General features: G+C 47.5%; 1 protein-coding gene across 1 annotated transcript in view; it reads left to right on the top strand.

Moving 5' to 3' along the window:
- LOC138970529 (uncharacterized) overlaps nucleotides 1–10,635 on the top strand; it is an 11,005-nt gene extending 370 nt beyond the window's left edge. Inside the window, exons 1-6 of the mRNA XM_070342990.1 lie at nucleotides 1–2,169; nucleotides 5,895–6,097; nucleotides 6,209–6,396; nucleotides 8,094–8,388; nucleotides 8,933–9,282; nucleotides 9,805–10,635. The exon at nucleotides 1–2,169 is cut by the window's left edge and continues 370 nt beyond it. Of these exons, the coding sequence (XP_070199091.1) occupies nucleotides 1,396–2,169; nucleotides 5,895–6,097; nucleotides 6,209–6,396; nucleotides 8,094–8,388; nucleotides 8,933–9,282; nucleotides 9,805–10,055 (2,061 nt within the window). The 5' untranslated portion in view covers nucleotides 1–1,395 and the 3' untranslated portion in view covers nucleotides 10,056–10,635. The remainder of the gene's footprint in view (nucleotides 2,170–5,894; nucleotides 6,098–6,208; nucleotides 6,397–8,093; nucleotides 8,389–8,932; nucleotides 9,283–9,804) is intronic.
- The last annotated feature ends 397 nt before the right edge of the window (nucleotides 10,636–11,032 follow it).

Raw genomic sequence — 11,032 nt, 5'->3', positions numbered from 1 at the left:
GACTGAGAGAAATGATTTGTGTCAGTGACTGAGAGAAATGACTTGTGTCAGTGACAGTGAGGTCTACCTGACTGAGAGAAATGATTTGTGTCAGTGACTGAGAGAAATGACTTGTGTCAGTGACTGAGAGAAATGACCTGTGTCAGTGACTGAGAGAAATGATTTGTGTCAGTGACTGAGAGTAATGACTTGTGTCAGTGACTGAGAGAAATGACTTGTGTCAGTGACTGAGAGAAATGACTTGTGTCAGTGACTTAAAGAAATGACTTGCGTCAGTGACTGAGAGAAATGACTTGTGTCAGTGTCTGAGAGAAATGACTTGTGTCAGTGACTGAGAGAAATGACTTGCGTCAGTGACTGAGAAAAATGACTTGTGTCAGTGACTGAGAGTAATGACTTGTGTCAGTGACTGAGAGAAATGACTTGTGTCAGTGTCTTAGAGAAATGACTTGTCACGGTGTCAGTGACTGAGAGAAATGACTTGTTTCAGTGACTGAGAGAAATGACTTGTGTCAGTGACTGAGAGAAATGACTTGTGTCAGTGACTGAGAGAAATGACTTGTGTCAGTGACTGAGAGAAATGACTTGTGTCAGTGACTGAGAGAAATGACTTGTGTCAGTGACAGTAAGGTACTTTTTACGATGGTGGTCGCATTTAGGGGTACGGTAAGCAGTATTTGGAATTGAGGGTTTTCTATTTTTACCATTAAAACTTCACACGTTTCTGCGCCTCATGGCGTGTAGGTATGAAACAAGTATGACTGACCTTCGTTAATGATCAAAGTGACAGCGGGGTGATGTTAGTGTCAAGGAGTAGACAATGATCATGCAGTTTCTAAAGCTAGTGTTTTCACACTTCACACTCTAACTACATTTAAATAACTTAAACAACTTACACACCAAAAACGGAATTCTAAATTTGCCTGCTGTTATAAATAAAAAGAGAACAGCATCGTAAAAAGAACTAGAAATGACTTGTGTCAGTGACAGTGACGTCTGCCTGTCTATGAGAAATGACTTGTGTCAGTAACAGTGACGTCTGCCTGTCTATGAGAAGTGACTTGTGTCTGTGACAGTGAGGTCTGCCTGTCTATGAGAAATTACTTGTGTCAGTAACAGTGACGTCTGCCTGTCTATGAGAAATGACTTGTGTCTGTGACAGTGAGGTCTGCTTGTCTATGAGAAGTGACTTGTATGAGTGACAGTGATAGTGTGGTGTTTCTTATTGTACGAAATAAACAGAAGAACAGAACATTTGTGAACCTGGACTGATTGTCTAACCGGGTGTAAGGGAAAGATAAGTTGTTGATCAAAACCGGCGACACAACGAGAGTGTGCTCTCCGTCTTTCCCAAAACGCGCAGGTTAAATTGATTGAAGGTTTGAACCCGAGACCATGGCGGCCAGAAACACACAACAGACAGACGCCGATGACTGGCGACAGATCGTGACGTCACTCTACCCCGACGCTCTTACCCGTACCCATTGTGTGCCGCCGGTACAGTTCAACAGGGTGCCCTACGTCAGGGACGTTGTACCCGGTGCCGGTCTGTCTGTGCATGTGCTACAGCTACAAGCTAGTACCCGGTTTCTCCACACAGCTCTCAGTACCAAGCCTGAGGGATGGACAGTACCGCAGCATATGTGGGCCGAGGAGCCAGGGCCACATCTCCCACCAGTAGGAATGCAGGAGAGCGACCTACGGGATGACTTTGCCCAGAACCACGTGATGCTAAACCTACAGGAGCTTGGCGACAGTCGTCACGAGGCCATGTTCATCCTGTCTCAGCTACAGTTCGGCAGCTACCTCAACGAGCCTGCCTACGCTGCGGCCGCTAAACAGTTCCCACGACCCAAAGACTTACCACGAGATCGTCAGGGGGATTTTGACTTTCTGTTGATCCACCGCCAGCACGGCATTCTGATCGGAGAGCTCAAGTCTGTGGGGAAAACCATGGGTACCTTGAACCAGACATACACTCCGGCCGATCCACACATTACCCAGAAGGTGAAGCAAGCGGTCAAGCAGCTGGACAAGTCGGAGAGAGTGGTGAGGCACCTTGTGAGTGACATCGGACCTGGCATGACTGTCAAGAAAACTCTCTTCCTGCCTTACGTCAGCAGTGCTCAGTTAGAGCGAGTCTTGGACAACGATGAACAGTTGGAACAGGTAACGAGAGAGAGAGAGAGAGAGAGAGAGAGAGAGAGAGAGAGAGAGAGAGAGAGAGAGAGAGAGAGAGATAGAGAGATAGAGAGATAGAGAGAGAGAGAAACTGAAACTGAACTGATACAAACTGAACTTTACTACGACAGGATTTTAGGCAGAGCCTAATCTTACAACCTGTCCCTTATGTGACAGGGGAGGCTACCGCTCCTTTCACAGCAGACTCTGCACCCGAGTTGTTGGCCTTTACGTCAACACCCGTGGTTTATAGAATTCTGTTTGTGATGGGGTCTGGTGGCTTCCGATTGTCTGTATGTTCATGGAAACCTTCGGGTTTGCATAACAGTTTTTATAGGGCTAAGAAATTAGTCCTAATATTTTCAAACCTGTTTGATTGCACTTCGCTTCCCGAGGTGATCGTTGTGTTTCCGCACACGGTTACACTTATACACACACATAATACAGACGCACATAATATTAATAATGATAAAAAATATCATATTATCGTATACACACTACAAGGGGGGAAAACAGTTCGATCATACGAAATATAGTGTTGACATTGCAACATAGTTACATTCAACGCATTGCATATAAACATCCAAAAGTGAATAGCATATATATATATATACATATTTGCATTACAAAACACATTTCCTGTAGAGAGGAATTATTATGATCGTTCGCTTGTTTGATCATATGATTATCAAAACATTCACAAAAAGAACAAAACACACACAAAAAGCACAACAACAATGTCAGACATGAAAGTATTCTATTTACCCGTCAAGCGGGAATGGAACTGCATGGCGCCTAGGAGAGAGAGAGAGAGAGAGAGAGAGAGAGAGAGAATCAGAATCAGAATCAGAATGTTTATTTGCGAAAACTCATATTGTTTATAGCAAAAGGGTGCTGGGGGGTTGGGTAATCGAACGATCCACGAACATCAGTGTACACATTGGTTTCAGTCTGTTACACAAAAACAATGCATCGTGATTCGGTCCGAAGCATCCAACTTGTAATCCAAGTCGGGAAATAACTTTTCCGTTTCGAACACGGTATTGTTCCATATCGATCGCGGTATTGTTCCATATCGATCGCGGTATTGTTCCATATCGATCGCGGTATTGTTCCATATCGATCGCGGTTTGTCACAAACACACATGAAATATGTGTGCCCTGTAGTTTAGCGACAATAGTCAGTCTGGCATGGCACGGAGGTAGCACTGTACCAGTGTAGACACGACATGAAGGTCAGTAGTGAGATGGTCGATTTCTTCTCTAAAGACGTTGCGGTCGACTTGGGGCAGACGCCGGACACACGGGGGCGTTTCCTCCTCTTCTCGGAATGACGTTGTCTGTGCTGTTTCGCAGTCGTATGTCAGGACGTAGTCGTCTCCCCTTGCAAACAGCGTCTTCTTTCCACCTTTTCTTTCGCACACTACTTTTGTGAGAGTGCGGTTCCTCTTTCTGTTTAACAGTTTCTCTCTAAGTCGCACGTTCTTTGAGCAGTGTGAGGCTAAGTCGTAGACATCATCTGGTTCAAACTCACGGTCCGTTGCTGCCAGTTCAGCTGTAGTGGTTCCGTCGTCTGCTGTCTGTGACGTCACAGCACTACACACCCAAGGGTTGACATTCTCGCACGTGGTTGAGCTTGCAGTGTCACAGTGGGCAGGTGCGTGAGTGACACTGGTTTGCACATCCTGCACGTGCTGGGTAGAAGAAGCACGGCTATTGTTGACAGGGGCCTCTACCGATGACGCTGTGTTCTGTTCCGCTTCAGCTGCTTTGCGTTGCACGAAGTTCTTTCTTCTTGTTTCATCACGCTTTACTTGTGACCTGCTTTTCTTCCTGTAGTGAGCTATGTTGGCTTGGTCTGATGGCGGCCCAGCAAACCTCAACACAACTGTTGTACTGTCACCTTCCCCCTGGATTTTCCAAGAAGATAGCCCAACTTCGTCCACTAAGTTGATCAGGAACTGTTCCAGGCGATGTGGCAGTCCCGTTTGTGACATTTTTGGTCGGCAATAGTAGCTTAGGAGAAGATACTTATCAAATGTTGCGGAGCTCCGAAATTTGCGTCCTTCTCTGGTGGTAAGGGCAGACCACTCGAGAGAGAGAGAGAGAGAGAGAGAGAGAGAGAGAGAGAGAGAGAGAGAGAGAGAGAGAGAGAGAGAGAGAGAGAGAGAGAAACTGAAACTGAAACTGAAACTGAACTTTATTACCAAAGGATAGAGGTTTTAGGCAAAGCCTAATCTTACAACCTGTCCCTTATACAAGGGTTAATATAGACGCACATAATATAGATAGTAACATTGACAAGGTTATTGTTACTAACAGACGTACATAATGTAAATAGGAATAAGAAAAGGGTTATGGTTTTGTATACACATTCAAAAATGGGGAAAACAATATAGTTTGGAAATTGCAGCATAGTTGCAATAATGCATTGCATATAAACATCCAAGAGAGGGAGAGAGAGAGAGGGGGGGAGGGAGAGAGAGGGGGAGGGAGGGAAAGAGAGACAGAGCGAGAGGGGGGAGAGAGAGAGAGAGGGAGAGACAGAGCGAAAAAGAGAGATAGAGTGGGAGAGAGCGAGAGTGGGGAGAGGGAGAGAGAGCGAGAGGGAGAGAGAGCGAGAGGGGGGGGAGAGAGAGAGGGAGAGACAGAGCGAAAAAAAGAGATAGAGTGGGAGAAAGAGAGAGCGAGAGTGGGGGGAGAGAGAGAGGGAGAGAGAGCGAGAGGGGGGAGGGAGAGAGAGCGAGAGGGGAGAGAGGGAGGGAGGGAGAGAGAGAGGGGGGGGGAGGGAGAGAGAGGGGGGGGAGAGAGACAGAGCGAGATGGGGGAGAGAGAGAGAGAGGGAGAGACAGAGCGAAAAAGAGAGATAGAGTGGGAGAAAGAGAGAGCGAGAGTGGCGAGAGAGGGAGAGAGAGCGAGAGGGGGAGAGGGAGAGAGAGCGAGAGGGGGGAGGGAGAGAGAGAGGGAGAGACAGAGCGAAAAAGAGAGATAGAGTGGGAGAAAGAGAGAGCAAGAGTGGGGAGAGAGAGAGGGAGAGAGAGCGAGAGGGGGAGAGGGAGAGAGAGGGAGAGAGAGGGAGGGAGAGAGAGAGGGGGGAGGGAGAGAGAGAGGGGAGGGAGGGAAAGAGAGACAGAGCGAGAGGGGGGAGAGAGAGAGAGGGAGAGAGAGAGCAAAAAAGAGAGATAGAGTGGGAGAAAGAGAGAGCCGGAGAGTGGGAAGAGAGAGAGAGGGAGAGAGAGGGGGAGAGAGAGGGGGGGAGAGGGGGAGAGAGAGCGAGAGGGGGGAGGGAGAGAGAGCGAGAGGGGGGGAGGGGGAGAGAGGGGGAGAGAGGGAGGGAGTGAGGGAGAGAGAGAGAGGAGAGAGAGAGAGAGAGAGAGAGAGGCAGACACACAGACAGAGTTAGAGATACAGAGAGAGAAGAAAGAGAAAGAAACAGATAGAGACACAGGGAGAGGGAGAGAGTGTGTGCTGGTCTCAGTACATTTACAATTGCAGCCTCACACACACACACACACACACACACACACACACACACACACACACACACACACACACACACACACACACACACACACACACACACACACACTCACGAGTGTGCGTACATAGTCACACTGCTTGATGGATGTTTTGTCAGTTTCAACCAAGCAAATAATGATACTGGCGCCCCACACAAAGATACAGTATTGCGTACATGTATGTCTCTGCTGCAGGCGGTGTGTCAGAGCCTGGGTGCGGCCAATGCAGCAGAGGCCGTTCAGCTTTGCTGTTGCTCTGACCAACTGTCCCAGCCTGCATCGTACTGGCACGTGACACCCGCCGTGTTATCACAGCTGAGCACCTGGTGGCAACACAGGATGGCCTGTACTGTGGACGCTCGGCTTACTGACCAACTTTACCTGGACATCGTTGCCAGGTGAGAGAAATGACATCCATGTCAGTTACGTCGCAGTGCTAAAATAATGTTGGTATTCGACGTTTAAGTATTAATTATCATTTATCATTATCTTAATTGTTTCTGCTACAGGTTTGTTGGTCCGGCCACCACGGTGTCTGTCCCCTGCTACAACGGTGTCCGTGTGGAGGTGCGGACTACAGGACAGGCGGTGGCGGAACTGGGGCGGAGGCTGGCACTTCTGGTTCTGACCCTGCAACAGCTCGGCCTAATGAACAGAGACCCGCCACTGGTCTACATTACGGGAGCGCCAGGAACAGGTGACAAGCTCACAGCTTCTCTGACTAGATTGTTTGTTTCTTATTTTGTTTGTTTGTTGTTGTTGGTCTTGCTGCCGATTTGCGACTGTTCTCTAAACGATTTTTTTTCGAAGCAAGATGGGACACTAAGCTCAGCCGTCTGTTTCGCGTTAAAGGCCAACATCGGCGCGCGGCAGATGCTACTCTAGTTACTCGTGCTGGCAACGCTAAATTTAGCTCTGTGGCCTTCTACTATAACAAGGTTCAGTCTCCTAGGCGCAGTCTGCTAACTAATTAATGCCTCCAGTGCATGTTCCGATGTAACCCTTAGATATATATTGATAAGAAAATTTGATGATTGTGTCTGCATGGCAGGAAGCAACGGCTAGTCCACTGTTGCTGTTTTCTTTCTTTACATATTTTTGATACTGTGACCACCAAGCCCCGAACCCCCCCCCCCCCCTCCCTCTAAAGCTTAAACATGTAACAACACAACAACAACAACAAAACTCCCCAAAAAGAGAATGATAAAAAATAAAAAATTAACGCCTCCAGAAAAAGCTGGGTCTTTGTTCAAAGTCGCACAGTTTTCAAAGGGAGATTTTTTTTGACCAGAAGTCTGCCGGCAATTGATCAAAATTCGCGTTGTCTTTTTACATGGTTAACTTCACGATTATTTTGCTGCACCAACTATTGTCTGCCTTCTTATTGACAACAATCGTTTCAAAATTGTCTGAAAGTCGCACATGTGAACATCACTAATAGGACATGACGTGAATGAGGTTACACCCTACACCTGCTGACATGTGTGTGAAGGGTGCTGTGTTAATACTGCTGCTATGAAGAGAAACAAACCCACCACCACCACCACCACCACAACCACAACCACCCAGCAATTACTTACACTGCTGCTTCTTCCAATAAAAAAATAAAATAAAACATGTTGGCAATGTTCATTAATCATCATCATCATCATCATCATCATCATCATCATCATCATCATCATCATCATCATCATCATCATCATCATCATCATCATCATCATCATCATCATCCTGAACAACAACAATAATTATCGTCGTCGATGTTGTTGCGGCAAACGATACTGACAGAACAATGTTTCTGATTTCCTGACAGTGCACTGATCCCAGGTAGTTTGCTCAAATGACGTCTTAGTTGAAGGATTGACGCAGTGTTTATGACGTTGTTTGTGTCCAGTTTTACTTTATCGTCATCGTAGCAGAAGGTTCGATCCAGTTTTGTTGGAGGACGGTTTGTATTGTGCTCGCTGTTTGTGTTGTCTGATTCCGTGGAAAATGTGACAACTGAAGGAAAGGCATCAGGCTGACACGGAGAACAGTTTGAAACTGACATGTTCATTTAGTCTCCATGTAATGTACTTTTCTAAAATAGAAATGTTCTTGGCAGTTATATCATTTATGTGTGCTTATTTCTATTTTCCTGATGCTGTGTTTCGCGTGCAACAGGTGAAACGGACTTGATGTAGAAAAGCTTGCTTCCACACTGTTTCGTAGTATATTTGTATGGTTTGTTTGTAAACTTACAGGTAAGACAGTTTGGTAAGGCAGGGGTTGAGGTGGCTGATCGTGGGCCCACGTCTTCCCTAACGATGTGCAAGTCGTCTCTACGTCAAACACTGCCTTGTTTTCACATTGTCCTGCAATATATTAACCTTAATATTGTTTGTGTTTCAACAGGTAAGACGGTGGTGCTAGTGCTGCAGGGGGTGAGGTGGCTGCGACAGGGGCACGATGTGCACGTCATCTCAACACAGGACAACACCCGGGCCGTCAGCACATCCATCAAACAACAGCTGGAGATGTCGCTGAGCGCGGGCCCGACGCCTTCCCTGACACCAGGCAGCGTGTCGTACCACCTGTACGATATCTTCAACAGGGAGGGAGATGTTGATCAGGCAGTCACCGACCTCGTGGCAAGTGTGAAAAACGGCCACCTGCACGTCTTGATCGACGAGGTGTCCTTTGACAGCAGGTTTGTTTTCATAGGTGTGTGTGTTTATGTGTGTGTGTGTGTTTGTGTGTGCATGTGTGTGTGTGTGTGTGTGTGTGTTATGTGTGTATACATTATATATGTGTGTGTGTGCGTGAGAGAAAGGGAGAGAGAGAGAGATTTGTAACTGTCTGATTCATGAGAGAGAGAGAGAGAGAGAGAGAGAGAGAGAGAGAGAGAGAGAGAGAGAGAGAGAGAGAGAGAGAGAGAGAGAGAGAGTTGTAACTGTCTGATTCATGTAACTCGCACCACCGTGTTACTGTATGCGTGGAATTGCATGTTGTTATAACCACAATGTGCGTACAATCCCAGGCTAATTATGTCCTCATTGGTAAAATATCAAGTGACATCTTTGATAAAGTTGTGGATAACGCATTACTATTATCAGCTTACCATGTCTCATATGTGAGTGTGACACACATCTCTGACAACATGTCTCGTGTGAGTGTGATACACATCTCTGACAACATGTCTAATGTGAGTGTGACACACATCTCTGACAACATGTCTCCATTCTGTGTCACAGGCGTCAGGAAGGTCCCCGTCACACACGCCTTGTAACACGCCTAGCGCAGCAAGTACCACACCTGTACCTGTGGTGTGCCGGTATCGAAAACACCGAGATACCCCCAGCACTGCAGACACAGGTGTTCGCTGTCCCCCTTCGCTCGGCGCCCGCCGTCCTCCGTGAAATACAGCCCGCGATTCACAGGTATCCTGTCCACGACTACAGCGACAGCGGCGTGCCTGCCCCTGGGGACGGGCTGAGCGTGATACGGCTGAGTCACCATGGCAACGCTCACACAGGTCGGTGGCCGGTGGACTGCGCACAGTGTGGTCAGGATATCGCTGTCGAGCTGCGCCGTCTCGGTGTGGGTAAGTTGTGTAACTGATGATGATGATGATGATGATGATGATGATGGTGGTGGTGGTGGTGTTGGTGGTGGTGGTGGTGGTGGTGGTGGTGATGATGATGATGATGACGAGGATGAGGATGATGATTGTGGTAGGTTTGAGTGAAGGGTAAACCTTCCCGCTGCCTAATGGTGTTTTACCCCCCCCCCGAGAATATAATTATGTTCAATCAAATCTAAAGTCTGGTCAGTCTGCAGGGAGAAAACAATGACGTCATTTGTATTGACGTAAAAGGCAAAATTACGTCATGACGTCGAAGTTTTGCTGTCTGTGTCGAAAATGTACAGACTTTGTGAAGATTTTATAACTCAGGTGTGTATGCAGGTTTGCGTGTGTGTGTGTGGGAGGGGGGTTGGGGGTGGGTGGTGTGTGTGTGTGTTTGAGAAAACAAATGAATACACGGATAGGGTGTGTCTAAAGATGTAACGAATGTTTGCTTACATACATGAATATTTAACTGTTCCAACGGTCTTTTCCCTGCAGGGAGGAGCGTCGCCAACAGTCCCTCCCGGCTGAGCTACCGCGACGTGTTCGTCCTGACCAGAAGCGGCGATCTACATGATGACGTCACGGATGAGACAGGGCGGGTGACGTCACCAGCTAGCGGCGTGGTGCAGGGACTGAAAGATGGTGGTGTACCGGTGAGTGTGTTGGGGGATCAAGACTTCCTACACAACAGGCGAGGTGGGAGCGAGCTGTGCAGGACGTGGCGGTGGCGGCAACGGACACAGTGACAGTAGCGGTGTATGACTATGTGAAAGGCCTGGAGCGGCGCGTGGTGGCCGTGTTACAGGACAGACATCAGGATGATGATGAAGAAGGGTGGACTGATGAGTTGATTGATCGTCATGACAGGCTTCAGGCAGTATCACGCTGCACCACACAGCTCATCATGGTCCGCACGCCTCCTGTCACAACCACCACCCCGCCATCCCTTACAACAACCACTACCCCCATCACCACTACCCACGCCACAACCTAATACAACAACCACTACCACCGCCGTCACCACCACAACCACAGACACCACCAGCAACGACGACTACCACCACAGCCAAGAGGAGGAGAGGCAGGAATTAGTGTGTCTTGTCGTGACATGCCCCGCATCAACACCATCGTCACCACCTCTACCGTGAGCTTCACCACTGTCTTCACCACCACCACCACCACCAAAACCACAGCATCAACAACAACCACCACCACGACAACAACAACCGCCACCACCATCACAACACCACCAACAACAACAACAACAACAACAACAACAACAACAACAACAACAACATTAGGTTTGCCACATGGTATCGCCGATTGTTTGGCTGACCGTGCAAGATTTCCAGGTTCTATGACGCAAAATAAGAATTGACGTCATCGTGCTTGTGTTTTACGTCATTCAGATCTTGACACGGTGACTGCGCTTCACCTGTGAGATGCACGGCTTTCTTTGATGTTTCACATGAAATTTGTTTAACCTTTTATCACGGGTCAACTGTTACAACATAAATGACAGGTACTGCTTATGAACCTTGTTAGTCTAAATATGTCGTTTACAAATGTTTACTGCCTGTTTGAAAAGTAGCAAATGACATTACTCAAAAAGCACAAACAAAAACACACACAATTTGTTGTTAATAAAAATGTTTTTGCTCTTCTACCTGTCTTAATTACTCTGTGTGTGTGTGTGTGTGTGTGTGTGTGTGTGTGTGTGTGT

This window comes from Littorina saxatilis, linkage group LG7, assembly GCF_037325665.1.
Source record: "Littorina saxatilis isolate snail1 linkage group LG7, US_GU_Lsax_2.0, whole genome shotgun sequence".
In the NCBI taxonomy this organism is placed as follows: Eukaryota; Metazoa; Mollusca; class Gastropoda; order Littorinimorpha; family Littorinidae; genus Littorina; species Littorina saxatilis.
The sequence above is the reverse complement of the archived record's forward strand: the minus strand, read 5'-3'. Positions and strand labels throughout refer to the sequence as shown.